General features: G+C 44.0%; 1 protein-coding gene across 1 annotated transcript; it reads right to left on the reverse strand.

Annotated features, from left to right (window-relative positions):
- Positions 1-405: 405 nt before the first annotated feature.
- slc71a1-2 (solute carrier family 71 member 1-2) lies at positions 406-15508 on the reverse strand. Its single transcript, XM_076021870.1, has 12 exons — positions 14937-15508; positions 12757-12852; positions 10454-10516; positions 9183-9310; positions 8592-8706; positions 8270-8488; positions 7458-7571; positions 6743-6814; positions 6308-6420; positions 4706-4803; positions 4359-4516; positions 406-3710 (listed from the first exon to the last, which is right to left on the reverse strand). Exons 1-12 carry the CDS (start codon positions 15018-15020, stop codon positions 3498-3500), a joined length of 1473 nt encoding a protein of 490 aa, XP_075877985.1. The 5' UTR covers positions 15021-15508; the 3' UTR covers positions 406-3497.
- Positions 15509-17273: the final 1765 nt, after the last annotated feature.

Genomic DNA, 17273 nt, shown 5'->3' on the forward strand with positions numbered 1-17273 from the left:
ATAATTTTAGTGTGGAAACCCGTCTATCCGGGGGAAAGGCGAGGCCTCGACTGGGATTTCTGCCAGACTTTACTACTGCCTTCATGTGGCTTTAATAAAGGCAGGATCAGACGGCGGTGGGTAAATGAGCTTAGGTGCATGGCTGAGGAAAGCATTAGAAGTGCATTAAAAGCGAATGGCGAGGATTACTGTGAGCAAACAGGAAAGTTAGTGCATTAAACAAAAACTCAGGTATTAGGAACACTAACTGTTTGTTTGAGGATTTAATGAACTTTAGCTGCCACTTACTTCGGGGGCCCAATTCAAAAACAACATTGAAAAGATTTATGCCCCGCTTACTTTCGTCACGGCCTCATGATTCAATAAGCTTTCAGTAGTAGGATGAAACAAATCAAGAGACGGATATTTCATTGTACAATAAACCTTTAATAAATAGTTTGTCATTAGTTTCCCCATATTTACATAATAACCACCATTTATTAATGTTGCCATACTCATTTCTTGGCTAATTTTAGGCACACAGAGAGGGGGGGGACGGGGTTCAGGCCACAAAACCACATCATACTAAAAACAGGAGTGGCTAGCAGGTACGTCTTGAGAAATATAGAAGAATAATTGCACCATACAACCAAACATACCAAGAGGTGGCCTTCTCCCAGAGCCAGAATATATACATCTGCTGCATGTACAAGGTGGCGTTGTGTACATCTGCAGTCGTCTGCTCGGAAGGTGAACGTGCAGCTGGTGCAGAATCTTTACCAATTGAATTCGGGTCTCGCTTTGTCGGTTTAGCAACGTGTTGGTCCAGGAAATGATCAATAAAAAAAAAAAAAGAAACCAAACAAACAAACTGATATTTATCGAGATTAAATCAACATCTCCTGTCTAGCAGCCCCCCCTCTAAATTAATAAAACTATGACAAGTCAAGTCAAAACATGTTGAGGGTACAATGTATAGAGCATAGCCTGGAACATTCAGCGGCTTCTGCTGTGGTCTGATCTGCGGAGAAAGAACTCTTCTCAACTGTAACTCAACTCGGTGTGATGCTTGTCGTGAAATGAAAACACTGAAAACAGATGGACATTTCATAATCTAGCCATACTTGATGGGTAAATAAAAAAAAAAAGAGTGGGTGACTTTAAAAAAATTAAGCTATAAAAAATTATAGCATAAAAAAAAGAAAGAAATTAAGACACGAGAAAAACAAAACATAAGCAAATTTACACAACAGTGCAAAGCACACATGCACACCCACAGACACACAGTATGATAAAGCAAACCAAAAACAATTTGGCACAAAATAAACGGCAAACATTTCTCTTTACAAAGATGTTAAACGGTAATTAAAAAAAAAAAAAAAAAAAAAAAAAAAAATGTTACAGCATGTCAGGTTGTGATTTGGATGTTTGACACTTTCACAAACTGCCAGAGCTTCAGGTCAGGCACATTTTCAAGCGTCTGACCTGAGAAGGAGTTGACGCTCCAGAGCCAAATCGTCTCTCCGACAGGAATTTCTCCGCAACATCAGCAGTTTCAGACCTAATGTGCCACCTACTGGCAAGAACAAAAACTACCGACGTGCGTCAGCAACGTGCGATATCGATTATTTTTATTACAGGAAGTGTGAACCGTCACTTGTAAGCATAGATCGAGGGAAATCTAGATTTTCTTCCTTCTAAATCGTTATGGAACTATTCATTAAAAAAAAAAAAAAAATCTTTGGTGTCAGGTGTTGGGCCTTAATTTGTACATATTTTGGTCATCAGCATTAATTATGTATGAAACCGTTAAAAAAAAAAATCCTACTTTTAATCAGATTATGTGTTGAATGTTCTAGTAGTTAGCAGAAATTGTATGTCATAGTAATAAACGACAGTAACATAATCAGAAAACAACATTAAAAGGTTCAGATGCTATTGGTTGGCGTTTTCTTTCCTGTAGGTGGCACAGGTTGGTTTATTTAAACAAACAGCTCCCCCTGGCGAGTGAACCAAAGTTGACCACATCCGTTACTAGTCGATAGCCAATAAATAAGCCGCACCTCAACACTCGCGGCCGCGGAGGTTCGAAGGACTAAAGCAGGAGTCTCACAGCAGACGCTGATGCCGCATCAGAGGGTCTGCAGCAAAACACATCGCCCATCGCTCACAGTCTCTGCACTGACGAGCACCGCTAACTCTCTCATGCTAATTACCGATGCTCTTGCTTCAGTTGGTCCAGAGGCTGTTGGAATTCTTTTTTCTGAACTAAAACAAAAGGTTGTGTGGGGCCTTTTAGTCCGACGGTGACTCGATGTCGGGAAACCGAGCATCCGGAAGGGCAACAAGATCAAATCGTGGTGTACAACTGCTCCGATGGGAGCGAAGGTGGAATATTACAGAGCCCTCTCAGACCTCGGTCTTCATACAGGTTGCGTAATTAATATATATGTATATATATTTACATACATATATATATATATATTCAAGTGACTTGGAGGCAACTGGGTTCTTGATTAAGCACAACTACCCCTCAGTTGGAACAGAGAAAATTATACAACCCAAACAGTACTACTGAACTAGAGCATGGAGAGTAAACATTAAAAAACTGCTTCAGCTAATAGAGTGGTCACACACACACACACACACACACACACACACACACACACACACACACACACACACACACACACACACACACACACACACACACACACACACACACACACACACCTGTAACAAGTGTGTTCTTCCATCCAAGTGTGGCCTTCTGAACTGATTGACCCATCACATCCTCTGCAGCCTGTGGAGACTCCGCCCCCTCACAGGTGTTCACGCAGCCGCTGTGCTTCCTGTGCAGAAGAAGCGAGGCTGCCCAACCGGAGCCTGTGCTCCCTCCGCACGCACAGGAACCATTTATCTTTATTTATTTATTTATTTTTAGCTTTTTCAAAGAATCGCCGAGTTCACCGAAGTGAACTGCGTCGCTCGGCCACAGATGAGAACGGCATAGCACACGGGTGTCGGGGGGTGGGGGGGACATTTGAGATGAGATGCACGCCGCTCACGCTCCAACCCAAATCGCTTGTGTTTTTTTCTTTTAGTTTTTTTTTGTTGTTGTTGTTGTGGTTCGCACCAGGAGAAGGGAAAGCCGTGGTATATACGCCTCGCTGTGACTAACTGTTAAGAACCGAAAGGAGTCCAGCTCAACCGTGCCGGCTCGCGCTGTCCTGTTCTATCACAGGCCCCCCCCCCTACCCCCACAAAAAATATGCAGTTTACCCTCTTAGAACAGGCTCTGCTGAGAATCAGTCAGTCAGTCAGTCAGTCAGTCGGCCGTCTGTTGTGCCGCCGACACGAGCGCCTCGTCACGGCACCGCAAGTCTGGCGAGCGCCTGTCGTCAGCTTGCGTCCACTGAGCGCCATCTGTCCAAATGTGCAGGGGTGGTGGTGGTGGTGGGGTGTGGGGTGTGGGGGTCGGGACCCCTCCATTACCCCCCAGCCCCCGTTAGCTGAGGTTATACACTGCTGTCCTCCAGCAGCGGCTCCTTCCCCTCTGCACCACTGCCCTGCGGGCTGTGGGAGTGACTCTGCGCCCCATTACTGTGCTTCTTGTAGGCGCCGGGCCTCACGCCGGGCCCCGTGTGCTCTGGGATGAACAGCGCCACCAGCAGAGACAGCAACACCGAGCACGCCCCAAACAGGAAGGGGGGACCTGGGATGATGGCACTCTGGGGAGGGGAGAACAGGGGAGAGAGAGAGAGAGCGAGGGGGGGGGGGGGGGGGGGTGCAGAGGTTAAGCTTTTAATTAACTATTGCCTTTTATCCTGATTATTTTATGGCCTTTTCACTTATTAATTAATAATTAATTAATAAAAATAATAATTAATTTATGTAGAGTTTTTATTAGACCAACTGTATTCTTAAACTGACTCAGAGAAACGCACAAAGAATTCCAATGTACCTGTTTTACCTGTTTTGAATATCTATCCATTCATCCTTCCACCGATTCATCTATCCATCCATCCATCCATCATCTACCCATCCATCCATCCATCATCTACCCATCCATCCATCCATCAGCTATCCATCTATCATCCATCCATCCATCCATCTATCATCCATCCATCTATCATCCATCCATCATCTACCCATCCATCCATCCATCATCCATCCATCTATCCATCATCCATCCATCATCCATCCATCAATCATCCATCCATCAATCATCCATCCATCTATCATCCATCCATCTATCATCCATCCATCTATCATCCATTATCATCCATCATCCATTATCATCCATCATCCATTATCATCCATCATCAGATGGAAAGCATCGTGTCTGGGGTGCAGGTTTTAAAAAAACTGGCGCTGACCTCGTCGGTGGGGTTGACCATGTTGGCTTTGGCACTTTTCTCCGAGTTGTCCGTGTCCGTCAGCTCCACGTGGAACAAATAGAAGACAAACCCGTAGAGAGCAGGGCCCAAACCGTTACAAAGGCCCCGGATTCCAGTGATCATGCCCTGGACCACACCTGGACAAAAAGACAAGGGACAGGGTGACGGTTAGAAACATCTGGAGCTGAATACATTTCACTATTCCAAAGTCAGTTTAGCAGCAGGTCCGGTGGTGGCGACACCAGTGCAGGTCAGAACTCTGAACTGGTGGACGACGCCACAATTAACAACGTAAACTTAGCGAAAACAGTTGGGCCAAAGCTTGCCTTGTTGGTCTGGGTCGGCGTTACGGGACACGATGGCGCTGATGGCAGGAAAGGTGATGCTGGACATTGCTGCCACGGCTCCGGCAGCCCACATCATCCTACGACCAACGACAGACATCAGTTAAAGGTGGAAGAGATTCTCCGGTATTGGAAGCTTTGGAGCAGCTTATTAGGGCAGCAACCACGGTGACGGCCGCACAGTCACCCGTTAGAAAATCATCAAACTTCTGTTTTCTAAGTACATTGTGTCACTTTGACAGCTTTGGTTTCGTTTCTCACTTTCACATGTACAAAAAGTAATTTCAGTTCTTTTAGGCATATGCTTCAGAGTTGTGTTGTTTTCTGTGAGCAAGAGCAGCCCCTTGATTGTTGTCAAAGAAAAAAGTGAAAACGCTTCATCATCAGAGCTGGAAACACTTTGTATCTACAATCAAAATCAGAACCCTTCTTCTGAGGAACCTCAAGAAAAACAGGACAGACGGGGAGAGTAAACAATATTTTGCACGTGCTGGCTGGATAGATGTAGTTCACGGGGGTTTTTTTAAAATTCAAAACGGTCATTGCTGATGGTACAAGCTAGAATTCTGCAAGTCTTTGGTCTAAAGACTAATCTAAAAGTGCACAACCTTGAACTGAATTTTTCCATTTACAGCCATGTTTACAAAACATTAAAAATTAACTTTGAAATATTCAGAGGAATAAAATTACTCGTCGTCAAAAATGTTAACTTTGGTCATTTGGCCACCAATTTTGAGTCCGATTCATCAATGGTATACTCCCCTCTGGTGGTTTGTCACGGTATTACAATGAAAGTGTGTGCGAGTAGGTTGTCAGGTTTGTAAGTTTCACAAGTGGAATTATTTTCTTGGGTGAAGAAGCCTTTGGAGTGAGAAACGTCTTCATCAAAAACAAAGTTCCGTCACCAGCAAGTCAAGTCGAGTCAAGACTACAATGACAGTGGATAATGGGAAATGGATACAACTAAGCAATAGCAGTAGTGTGTGCACTTGGAGACTGAAACAAATGAGTCTGAGATGTCTCAAAGAACACAGATGTGCACAGTACATCGCAGTATACGCTTTGATAGCTTCAAAAGAAGTACAATAGAAGCTCAATTAGAGGAGGCGTTACCTCTGCAAATATTTAGCTAACATGTGAGATTTCACAGCAACATTGACAGATAAAGAGAGGAGTCACTGGTGTTGCCATGCAAAGGAAAGCCATTTTCCTGGGAGACTGAACGCCGTCCCGTGAACAAAGTGCACTTTTCCAGCGCGTGGCCGCTGATGTGCGCCTCGCTGCATGAAATGCTTCGTCATCGGTCTTCCCTGCCTGAATTACGCTCACTGTATCACTGCTGTCTTTTGTGAGGCTCACCCACTAAGCTCCATGGATACATGCATAATAAGTGAAGCAGATGGCCGCTCCAAACTCTTTCAGAAATCAATACGTGGGCCTACAAAGCTCATTTCATTGTGAGCTTGCAGTTCTAACTGTGTGTGGGCTCAGCGAACAGAATAACATAGCTAGTGCACAGCTGCAGCGTCATTTCACCAGGCGTACAATAGGAGATGAGCAAATCAAGGTGCGAGGGGAACTGACCAGGGCTGCGAGCCGAATCCATACCACGCCAGCTGGAGGATCTGGAAGCCAAGGCCAAGCAGGATCGTGTTCTTATTCCCTATGGAACGCATCAGAATTCCCAACACCACCGTCTGAAAAGGACAAACACTTATTAGATTTGAATCAATCGTTTGTTTCGATATAAAAAGGACAAAGGAAAAGTCAAAACAAAAACGAATATAACAAACTAGAACATTAAGCTTTTGTTTACCTTATGTGATTTTTTTTTTGTAACACAAAATTGAAAGTACAATGGAAACGGGGCTACAATTATTGAATTTGTAGATGTTATGCAAGATATTAAATGAAATATGAGGGCATTGAAGTTTTTTGAATAGATAAAGTAAACAAGAATGAATGTAGAGAATTTAAGACAACTTGTCCGACTGTACGATGGAACCGTTTTTTTAGTACCTGAGCTAGAATTGAGAGAATCCCCACGACTGCAATGAAGGCTGCAACTGTCTCTGATGAGAAGCCTATCACCTGGGGGAGACGGAGCACGGAGGAAGCACAAGTTAGGGCATGACAAGACAAGCACAAAGCCTTGCCACGTCAAGCAAGCCCAGTGCAAGTGTAATTTGGGGGCAGCTTTGGTGTTCGGAAAAGAAGAAAGACGGTGTGTAACGACTGCCTTTCAACCTCATGAGTTGATACGTAGATACACGATATGCAGTGAGAGAAAGGCGGCAGGTGACACAGTTTGCCTGGAGCATCTTATAGTGAAGATCACACAAGGGCGTGGAAGGAAATGCTGGACGCAGCGCTGCGGGGCCTGCTCTGCTATCGCTCCCGCTGGAGAGCAAGTGTCGGACTTGTCTGACTGGTTTGAGCCGACGCTGTTGACATGAACTTTACTCATGTAGACGGTTGAGCAGTTTGGGAAAGGAGTCGACATCTTTACAGTTAGGTCTGCAGGTGCCATCTGCTTTGAGTGCTACTGCAGTGTTGCACTGTCTGACGCCAGAATCTGCTAATTCCTGAGTGCATTATGTTCTAGGCCTCAGCATTTAGCCGAGACACTGAACAAGGCCCCTCGGAAACATTTTTAATGTCGTATTTTAGCCATTTAGAACAAAAAGAAGATGATATAAATGTACAATGCATCGATACCACTGACAAGTCTTACCTGTCTGAGATAGAGGAAGAAACTGGAGTACTGGCCAGCTTCGGGGAGGTAGGAGAGAAAGACTGTGATGCAGATGAGGAGCACCGTCGAATCTTGGCCCACCTTCCGCAGAGACTGGCCAAAAGATCAGCAAGATACAGCTTAGCATGATGAAACCACACAGGGGGAAAAAAAAAAGCTATAACAAAAGCTGCGGTGAGAAGAAAGCTAAAATTCATGGCTGTTCTTAGTTTAAAGACTGCGTGATGCTGGTATGTTAGCATTATCAAATGATGTAAGAGTTAAAACAAAGGGGTGCAGAAGAGGTTTATTAGGTTTCAGTAAGGCTTGGTCTGGTCAGAGGTTTGTTCAATCAACCAAACTGAGCAGCAAAACCCTTTCAAACTGTCTGAGACTTTTAAGATGGTTTCCCTTGCTCAAACTACGAAATTAAGAAATAAAAATGCTACCAAATATTTTTTGGTGCTGCAAACAACAATACAATGCCTTTCCATTTCAGAAGTGGCATTAAAAAGAGTGATCGCTGATGGAATTCTTTTTTGAGCTCCAGTGCGTTGCTTTCTTGGGAGGACTGTATTTCTTTTTAATTCCTTTATTTCAGACCCAAATGATCCATATCACAGTGAAATATGGCAAACAGCACAGTAAAAACATACACACCCACAAAACAAAGAAAAATCTTTTTTGAATGTTAAAAAAATGTAAATAAATCATTTTCATTTTTAAGTTAAACCATCTTGAAATTATTTACTTTGACAGAATGATAGCGGAGAAAAAGACAGATCAAGACGGGTGTCATGTGACCAACTCACGGCGAAGGGGTCCGCCTGTTCCCAGGAGATGGGTGCTCCCCACGATGCCGGCCTCATCTTCTCTGGCAGCGACTCGGGCACGGCCACCAGGATGAAGCAGATGTCGAGCAGGGAGATGACGGTGGCAAGGATCACCACCAGGGTGTCGCCGTAGGCAACAGACAAGTAGGCTCCGATGGCCGGGCTGGTGACCAGGCTGGCAGCAAAGGTCGCCGACACCTGGAAAGAGACGCACAGCGGGAGAGCTCGTCTTAGCCGTCTGGCCGGCGCGATGTTCGATGAGGCCGATGGATGTATGAGCCGTGGCTGGACATTTCCTCACCAAACCGTACGCTGTGCTCCTCTCATGCTCCTGCGTAATGTCTGCCACGTACGCAAATATCACAGAGAAGGTGACGGCGAAGACGCCGGACATGGAAATGACTGCAAAGTACCACCTGAAGGGTGCAAAAACACGTAGTTATAACAAGAACCCTACAGCAGCAGTATTGCTAACCTAATGACATTTTTGAACTTGTCGCTGGCTGTTTTGGAGAAATATAACATAGGCTGTTGTTGCATTAAAGCAGCTTCTTTTTTTCTGCTAAGATGATTCATTGACAAGTTACGGGGAGAACGGGGCAGTTCAGTCGCTGACACACAGTGCCGAGCTGCTCTGGTAGCAGGACGTCGGCTGCTTGACCACTGATCTCCCTTAGGCGAGGCAATAGTTGCATAGTCACAAATGAGGCCAGCTGGGGGCGCTGTGTTGATGCCAGAGGTTTTTGTTCCTTTCTTTCTTTATTTGTCTTTTTTTTTTTTTTTTTTTAATCGCAGAACAGTTCTAAAATTATTATTCATATTATTGTGATTATAAGAAATTTGTGTGTTTAAAGTGCAACACAGTGAGTTGTTCACTGGTTTCTTCACTTACCATGGGCTGATCTTCATCAGTGGAATGGGGGCACATGTGAAGAAGACAGTAAGCAGCAAGAAGGACTTGCGCCCCCAGACGTCCGACAGAGCTCCAATGAGGGGAGCGCTGAGAAATGATAATAGGCCCTGGAAAATAACAGAGAAAATAACAGAGATAGAAAGGCAGAGACAGAAGATGGGACAAAAAGAATGAGTGAAATATAAACAAAAGGCCTTGAAATTCCAGTGATGTGAGAACACACTGGAAAAAACTCTAAACCCTACTCTAAACAGAGAACTGCACTGGAAAACTAATAACTGGAACTTTAAGCAACTTGACAATTTGTTCAAAATCTTCAATTCTAGTTTTTGGCACAGTTGGCAGAGGTTGTTTTTTTTAAAAATAATATTTAAAAAAAATGTTTACATTTTGAAAGAACTTGCTTGCAATTTGTCTTTTTTGAATTCAAACACAACTGTAGAGCTGGCGTGGATATCAATAGATGCTACACACAGTTTTGTGGAACATGACTCTTCCATAAAAGATTGTCAAAATATCATTGGTTGAACTGTGTTGTTAATATCAAGAACATTAAATATTCCACCAGTTTAATACAAAAACGCAAGACTTTGTCCTCCGGCCAGCGAACCGTGTCGAGCAGGAGGTTGCTGAACACGAGCACTGGTGCACAGATGCTCTGCAAATATTCCAGTAGCCAGGCTGCAAATATGCACTGCTGAAATAGCATAAGGAAGAGCAGCTGCAGGGAACGACTAGAAGGTGATTCTGCCAATTATCACACGGAAGGTGAAAGTCGTTGACTGCATGAAATAATCATATAGTGTATAACTGTGCGACTGGTGGATATGGATTTTAAGGATTGTGGAGGATCTTTTCACATCTGCGCAAATGCAGAGCATTGGTAACGTGATAATAGCCAAACTCCAAGATATCCACTTTACAGTATGTTAAACACTGATTGGATTAGTTGCACAGTCACAACCAGCCTATTGAGGGCAGCTGCAGTGGTGATGTGACCATCTGAACACTGCAAAAAAGACACAGAGGAGAAGCTCCTCCTCATATTATTTCTTGTAGCAATAGTTAAATGTGTTTGTCATTTGGCAACAGTCAATGTTAGTTTTATTATCAATGCATTTACACAAACATAACCAACTAAATTTATAAATTAGTTTTAAACAAACCAAAAATAACCTGACTTGCATGTCCTTTACTTCCTCACTTTGCTGGTGAGAAGGTGGCCACTCACGTCTGTTCTAAGTGCTTACCTTGACTCCATGGATAAGCCCATTCATCAGGAATGTGTGTTGAGGAAATGTCTGCCGTAACACCTACAGAACAAACGCAGACAACAGCAGAAGAAAGCACTTAGTCCACACGGCGGGCATCATATCTCAATCAGCAAACACTGTTTGGCACAGGGGGGAAAAAAAAAAAGCACACACATGAAAAGAGTGATGCCATACTGGTGAAACCAAACAGATGGGGCATTGAGAAATACAGAGGAGATCAACTTTAATAACAAACAGGAAGACCTTTCACAGGTCAACGACCTGCACGATGCCAATCAATAATCAAGTCTGCACAAGTGTGCAGTGCGTTCGGTCAGCAGAGTAGCTGCACCTCACATTGAACTATATACAGCTGGAAACACCACAACAAATTCAAAAAATATATTCTAAATAATATATACAATACAGCCAAGACTATTTGCGTGTTTATAGGAATAACAGTTAGAATTGCACTGCAGATAAACATGTCTGACATGACCTGAACAAAGAAATAAAATAATATAATATAATAATAATATATAATAATATTTATACCCATTTTAAAAAACAAAATAAAAGCGTATACATTCTTAGAGCTTAAACAGACCTCCTCGATTTTTAATAATGGTGTGAAAAGCAGAGTTTGGGATGAAATGACCCCGTTGTCACTTGCCCTCAGTGAGAAATATTCCAAACACGCTGGGGTGCTCTGGCACACCTGAATGTGTGTCAACATGGATGTAGAAGTCACTTCAACATTTTCAAACAGTTTACCTCTATTCTCCATCATAGGGATAAACACATATTCCTAAAATTCTCCATCATAGGGACAAACACATATTCCTAAAATAAAACGATCACGCTGCAACTGCACGAACCAAATGGCTTATTTGACCTCATTAAGAACTTATCATCAGGAAGTAAGAGCTGTGCGGTGTTTGGAAGCAGCGCTACCTCAGCACTCCTTCAAATCTAGACTGCATTATTTTACAGCATTTATGGATTGGTGACATCAGCCGGGGTAATCTGCGGACAACCAGACTCACCCCAAAACTATTCTATTGTATATTCACACTGTATAATTTTCTAAGACGGATTGATTATAGGTTCAGAGTTGACTGTATGGAAAACTGTCAGGAATCTACGTTCACTATCATTAAAGTTCAAGTAAAAACATTTTCTAAACTACATTCTGTGTTGTGACTGGAAGCACGACCTGAATGTCAACAGAGAAGTCAAATGCGTGCATGATACCAGAGCGGCCACAGGCAAACATTTTGACTGGTGGGCCGCAATGGGTTCTACAATGAGCCGGAGGTGGCGGAGCAGCAGCAGATGGATGGATGGAGTGTTTTGGTAAGCCACCTCACAGGAGGAAAAACATATCTCCTGGGATATGGAGAAGACATGTTGCTTTAATGTCAACTGAAAATCAACAAAGCGTTCCAACAAAATACCCGTCTTTGAGCCCCATTCTATTTAGCTCTTTATTGAAATGACTCCTAAAACACTGAAACATGCAGCTATTTTATGACTTACTTTTAATATAATTTCCTTCATGCTCGGTAGGCCAGATTAAAAATGTTAACGGGCTGTATATGGCCCGCGGGTCGCAGTTTGCCCATGCCTGTACTAGAGCATAGGTGAACTCTTTTCAAATAAAACTAAATGATTCTATTGAGTGAGTCAGTCAGTGAGTGAGTGAGTGAGGTGTGACTGCATCTGTAGAATGAATGGAAGTCCCGACAGCTCAAAGTGCAGATGACACTTGTTTAGTACACTAGACCTTGGTTTGCGCACACACAGAGAGCTGGGTAATAATGAAGCAGTGTGCTAACAAGGCACAGTCGCTCGCTCTCATCTGATTATGCAAAGAACCTCTCGAGCAACGACTGAAAGGCATGCATTGCGTCATTCCGTCCGTTTACATCATGTGGCGCACAGGTGCTTGCTAGTCGTTTGCTTGAGATGCCACTTTCTACGCAACTTGGAGAGAAATGTTTGGGGCTGAATAAAACTGCAAAGAGAACAAGGCGGAGGAACAGGAGGGATTGCATTCCTTCAAACAAAACATAAAATTAAACACACATGCATGTCAGCAGTCACATTACTCACATGTGACATTTCTGAAAAGCGGTGCTTGGACAATACAACCGAGAGACGCTCTTTAGATTTGTCCCGACGCTAGCGTTTGGCAAGGCATTGACGAACACGTGTGCACCTTCTCCTGCAGGAGAACCACACCGTCCTGCGAGTGTATGCGACTGTGTTTACGCAAGCATTTGTGGGTTGCGGCTTACCGTGAGCATCGGGGTGGTGAGCAGACCCCACGCGAAAAACTCCAAGAAGATGACGACCACGGCATGGTAAACACTGGGCTCACCGATTCCCTGAGGCTGGGTGAGTGACACAGACAGACACGCACAAGCAGACACGTGAGTCGCACAGAAGTACAACCGTTTGACATTTCCTCCATATGGGACTAGGAGTTTATGCTGAGGTCTATTTACAACCAGCATTCATTGCTCCGTGTTGGTTGTCCAAGGTCATTTATATACTAAACCTGACACTTTCATTTTCTTGAAGAAAATTCCATAATTTTACTTTTAAAAGTAGCTTACAGGACCTGACATTGGATTCAAAGGCCAGCCAGTTTACATAAAGACAAATAATTTGATGATTTTAAAAATCAAGAGCCTCAGGAAAATGTGCATGAATCATAGTGCCTGATGAGAATGTCAGCACAGCAATACAGCAGTATGTTGGTTGGTGAAAAAAAGCATTCACATTTTCTTGGGAGGAAGTTTTGTGTTTTTTTAACCCTCAAGAACACTTCACTGTAGTGTACTTGCACTAGCAGAATGAGAACACCTAGGCTGTGTGTGTGTGTGTGTGTGTGTGTGTGTGTGTGTGTGTGTGTGTGTCATTTTCAAATCTAGTTTAAGCTAATTAAAACATTGATGTGGGTGAGACAGGATTTTATGATGTCAACATCTAAACCTGTCTCTTTTTGTCTTAAAGTAAAATGTTTTTTACTTCTTCCAAGTCAATGCACTTTCATAGTGGTGCCTAGTTTTATTCACTATACTTGTTTACTCACTAGGCAAAAATAATCTACAAGAACAACCATGGTGGAGGCAGTGATTCACAGAAACACCCTTTTTCAATTACAAAGCATAATCAGTCAACAATGTAAACTAGTCTACATAAATCTACAGTAACACAATAGAGGGAACCAAAAAAATAAAATAAATAAAAAATAGTGAATGGTGGGAATTGAGCAAACTGGCTTCATGATGGTTAAATGCAAGGGGGGAAAAAAATCATTTGGGTTGTCAGAGCGACAACAGGCAACACAGATTAGCAGTATAAAGAGTTAAATAGTTTAATGAATATTTCGGCACATTCTTATTTGCAAGAGCGACAACGCCAAACAATCGATTTAGTCCTAATGGCTTCCCGTCTACATTCATTGCGTTTGGCATTGTTGTCCAACTTATTATATAATCAGCACTACCGCCTCGCCGAATTCAGCAGCTACAATCTTCTAAATAAAATAAACCAAAAAGACAATCGGTCGCAGCTAACAGCGCGTAGTGTTGGCGCTGCGGAAGTCTGGGACCTCAAATGATTGTTCTCTTATCTCATTTGGCGACCGTTACGTGACACCTGAATTACAGGTGTCAGTGACCCGAGGTGGGTCCCAGAGCGTGTCAACAGCCGCAAACCCCCAACGGTTATTTAACCTCCCACTGGCCCTGTGTCACTGCAATCGCCGTGTTAGCCAACACGACTTGTTTTACCTCAGCAGCAGATGCCCGTGCAATGCTGAATTGTTTACTTTAACGGTCTGTTTACGTGTTTTCCAACGAGGATCCAAACGCCAGTGCTAGACTATCTTGCCATCGTCCGTTAGACAGATTTACTTTTCTTGTAGATTGAGAAAAGTGGACATTTCAATTAAACTAAATTGTTTCACACGAGAGCTTGTCTGACATAAATAAAAACGAGCCCATCTGAACACATATGCTACAAAAGCTAGTGAGCTAACGCTAGCTCATTCCGCGTGAAATCCTTTGGGGTGCCGCACGCAATATCAACATAATACGGACTAACTTAAGGTCAAGGACGCTAAATTGCGTATACTAATTTTACTGGCTAACATTAAAAATACAGTGCGAGGGTGTTTCTCAAGACAACGACGCGGCCAACGCTGACATTAGCTTGTTAGCGTTACCCGAAGTGACGTGTAAGCGGCTAGTGTACGTAGGCCGCGTACACGGCAAGTTCATACATCGCTCTTGGCCAGTTAGCCAAGCAGACGGCATACACATTCTAAGACAACTAAAGAAATAAAATAAATGCCCGATCAACTACTACGTCTTCATAAAACACACACGACTACAATGTTTGGATGCTGCCAACGGGTTTTGCCCAATGGCACGCTGAGTTAACGAAGATAAATAAATATTTAACTCACACTTCCTCCATCTTTTATTATAATTTTCTTTGCAAGAAGAATGCTGCGGTTCAGCCGCTTTTTCTTCTTTTTCTCCCCCGTCATTGTTAACTTATGTCCATTCTTGGTGTCAGATGGTCATCGCTGCGCCGAGCAAAAAGTAAAACAAACAAAACTGGTTCCGTCTACAAAGCTCAAAGCACATCGGCAGCCGCCTCCAAGCTGCTAGCAGCGAGCTAACTAGATATCCCCACCTCGCTCCAACCCGTCTTCCTGAACACAGCAGTGGCCCGCCTTCCCGAAGCAAACACTACTCGGCGGTTGGTCGTTTGTGCAACGGCGTGGCAAATCTGTCTTCTCCATTGGCTGTTTATAGACTTTACTGTAATTGGTCCACAAATGGTGTTCGCGAACGTCACACGGCGGGTTTGACCCAAATGAGGAAGTGTGGACTGCCCACCTGGTTTACGTACATAATGTTCAAGCGCTACACCGATTTCGACCAAACAGCACAGCAAAAGCGCATTAAACAGCACCCGTGTGGATATATCTGAAAACCCCATGACCTTATTTCTTCATATTTCGTTACACCTAACAAATAGACGAATAAATGTGTATATTTGTGTGTTTTGTCTGATTTTTTATTTATTTTTTAATCCAAGTTAAATAATACTGTTTGTATTGCTACAACTCAGTCCAATATTATATTATATATGTAATATAAAAAAAACCAAACAGCAACTAATCATTGTTTAAATGAAACACAATGCCTGTCAACATTCGTTGTTTGGTGGATGGAGCTGACACTGAGCATTTTGGTTCCCCAGGAAAAAAAAAGTGATGCAGGAAATAGCCTAAATTCAAAATACTTATCTGTTGTTTGAAACGGGTGTGTTTTGGACCCAATTGCTGTACAGCTGACACACAGGTTAAGTTGAGAAAGTGTCTTTAATCAGGAATCAGGCAGGCAATCAGGAATCAGGCAGGGCAGGCTAGTCAAAGGCAGGCAATCAGGAATCAGGCAGGACAGTCTGGTCAGGGGCAGGCAAGGTTGATGACGGTCTTCAGTCCTGAGTGCAGACAGGTAAATAACAATCTGGCAGGGAATGAGTGGCAAGCAGGGGTTTTTATACATGACCACTCAGAACAAAGCAGGCAAGCAGAAGGGAATCTCTTTGATGACGGAAGGGATCGGAAAAGACTAAAGTGGGAGAAAGAATATCCAAACTGTGACATCAGTCGACTCTCCCGAACCGGCTTGACCTTTGAGACGTGGACTCCTCTCGAGGAGGAAGTGATGTGGCCTTGGCCATACTGAAAACCTCTCTGAAGTCATGGTACTCTGCAGGAACATAAGTCGATCAGGAGATGGGATGGCGCTGGTAGCGGGTTGCAGAACGGAGGCTTGCTTCAAGCAGATTCATTGACAGAACGGGCTCCACCCCAGGATGGACCCAGTCGCCCAGTCGATATGGGGGTTATGACGACGGAGCCAGGGGTAACCCAGAATGAGAGGGATGTGGGAAGATTTTAGGATATGGAAACTGATCGTCTCACGGTGGTTCCCAGAGATTAGCATCTGAACAGGCCTTGTCTGATGAGTTACGGTCCCCATAACATTGCCGTCCAGGGCACTGGCGGAGATCGGCTGGGGCAACGGGATCCTGTTGATGTTAAGTTGTTGTGCTAGGTCTTCGTCGATGAGGGAGACGTCTGTCTATGAGCGTTGCTATGGTCTGTGCGGCATTTGCCAGTAGTAAACGTGTTTGCCAGAAAGGCCGCCTCTTGGGGAACTGTTCAGATGTCTGACTCACCAGTACTTCCCCAATTACGGGTGAGCCCCGTGCTTTTACTGGACAGCGGGAGACAAAGTGACCAGTCTGACCACAGTACAGGCAGAGGTTGTCTTTGCGGCGACCCTCTGGCGTGAGACTGGTTCAGCTAATCTGCATAGGCTCTGGCTCCCCTCCTTGAGGTGGGGCCACAGAAGCTGTGACCTCTGAAGATGAGCGGCCTCTGTTCCAAATGCTTTGGTTGACGCCTTCTCGCTGCCTCTCCTCTTGTCGGGCTAGGATACGTCGGTCCACCCGTGTTGTCAGGTCAATGAGACTATCCAAAGAATTATGGAGCTCATAGGAAGCCAGCTCATCCTTGATGCAACTCGCCAGGCCCAACAGGTAAGCATCACACTGGGCCTCGACATTCCTATTGCCCTGTCGAGCCCGGGTGCGAAAGTCTATGGAATAGTCTGCCACAGACCGATGCCCTTGACAAAGGTTCATCAGACACCCCATGGAGTCTGGACCCTGGGAGGGCACCCCAAATACCCTGCGAAGCTCTGCGGAAAAGGCTTGGAAT

This window comes from Nelusetta ayraudi, unplaced genomic scaffold (genome assembly GCF_046127955.1).
Source record: "Nelusetta ayraudi isolate G7.1 ecotype Tasmania unplaced genomic scaffold, CSIRO-AGI_Nayr_v1 ptg000011l, whole genome shotgun sequence".
In the NCBI taxonomy this organism is placed as follows: domain Eukaryota; kingdom Metazoa; phylum Chordata; class Actinopteri; order Tetraodontiformes; family Monacanthidae; genus Nelusetta; species Nelusetta ayraudi.

Bases quoted from the DNA above. Each gene is read 5' to 3' on its own strand.
- slc71a1-2 (XM_076021870.1), bottom strand. From the start codon at position 15,020: ATGACGGGGGAGAAAAAGAAGAAAAAGCGGCTGAACCGCAGCATTCTT. The intron at 12,853-14,936 runs GTGAGTTAAATA...TCACTCACCCAG, and splicing joins TAATAAAAGATGGAGGAAGT to CCTCAGGGAATCGGTGAGCC. The intron at 6,421-6,742 runs GTACTAAAAAAA...TGTCCTTTTCAG, and splicing joins TTCTCTCAATTCTAGCTCAG to ACGGTGGTGTTGGGAATTCT.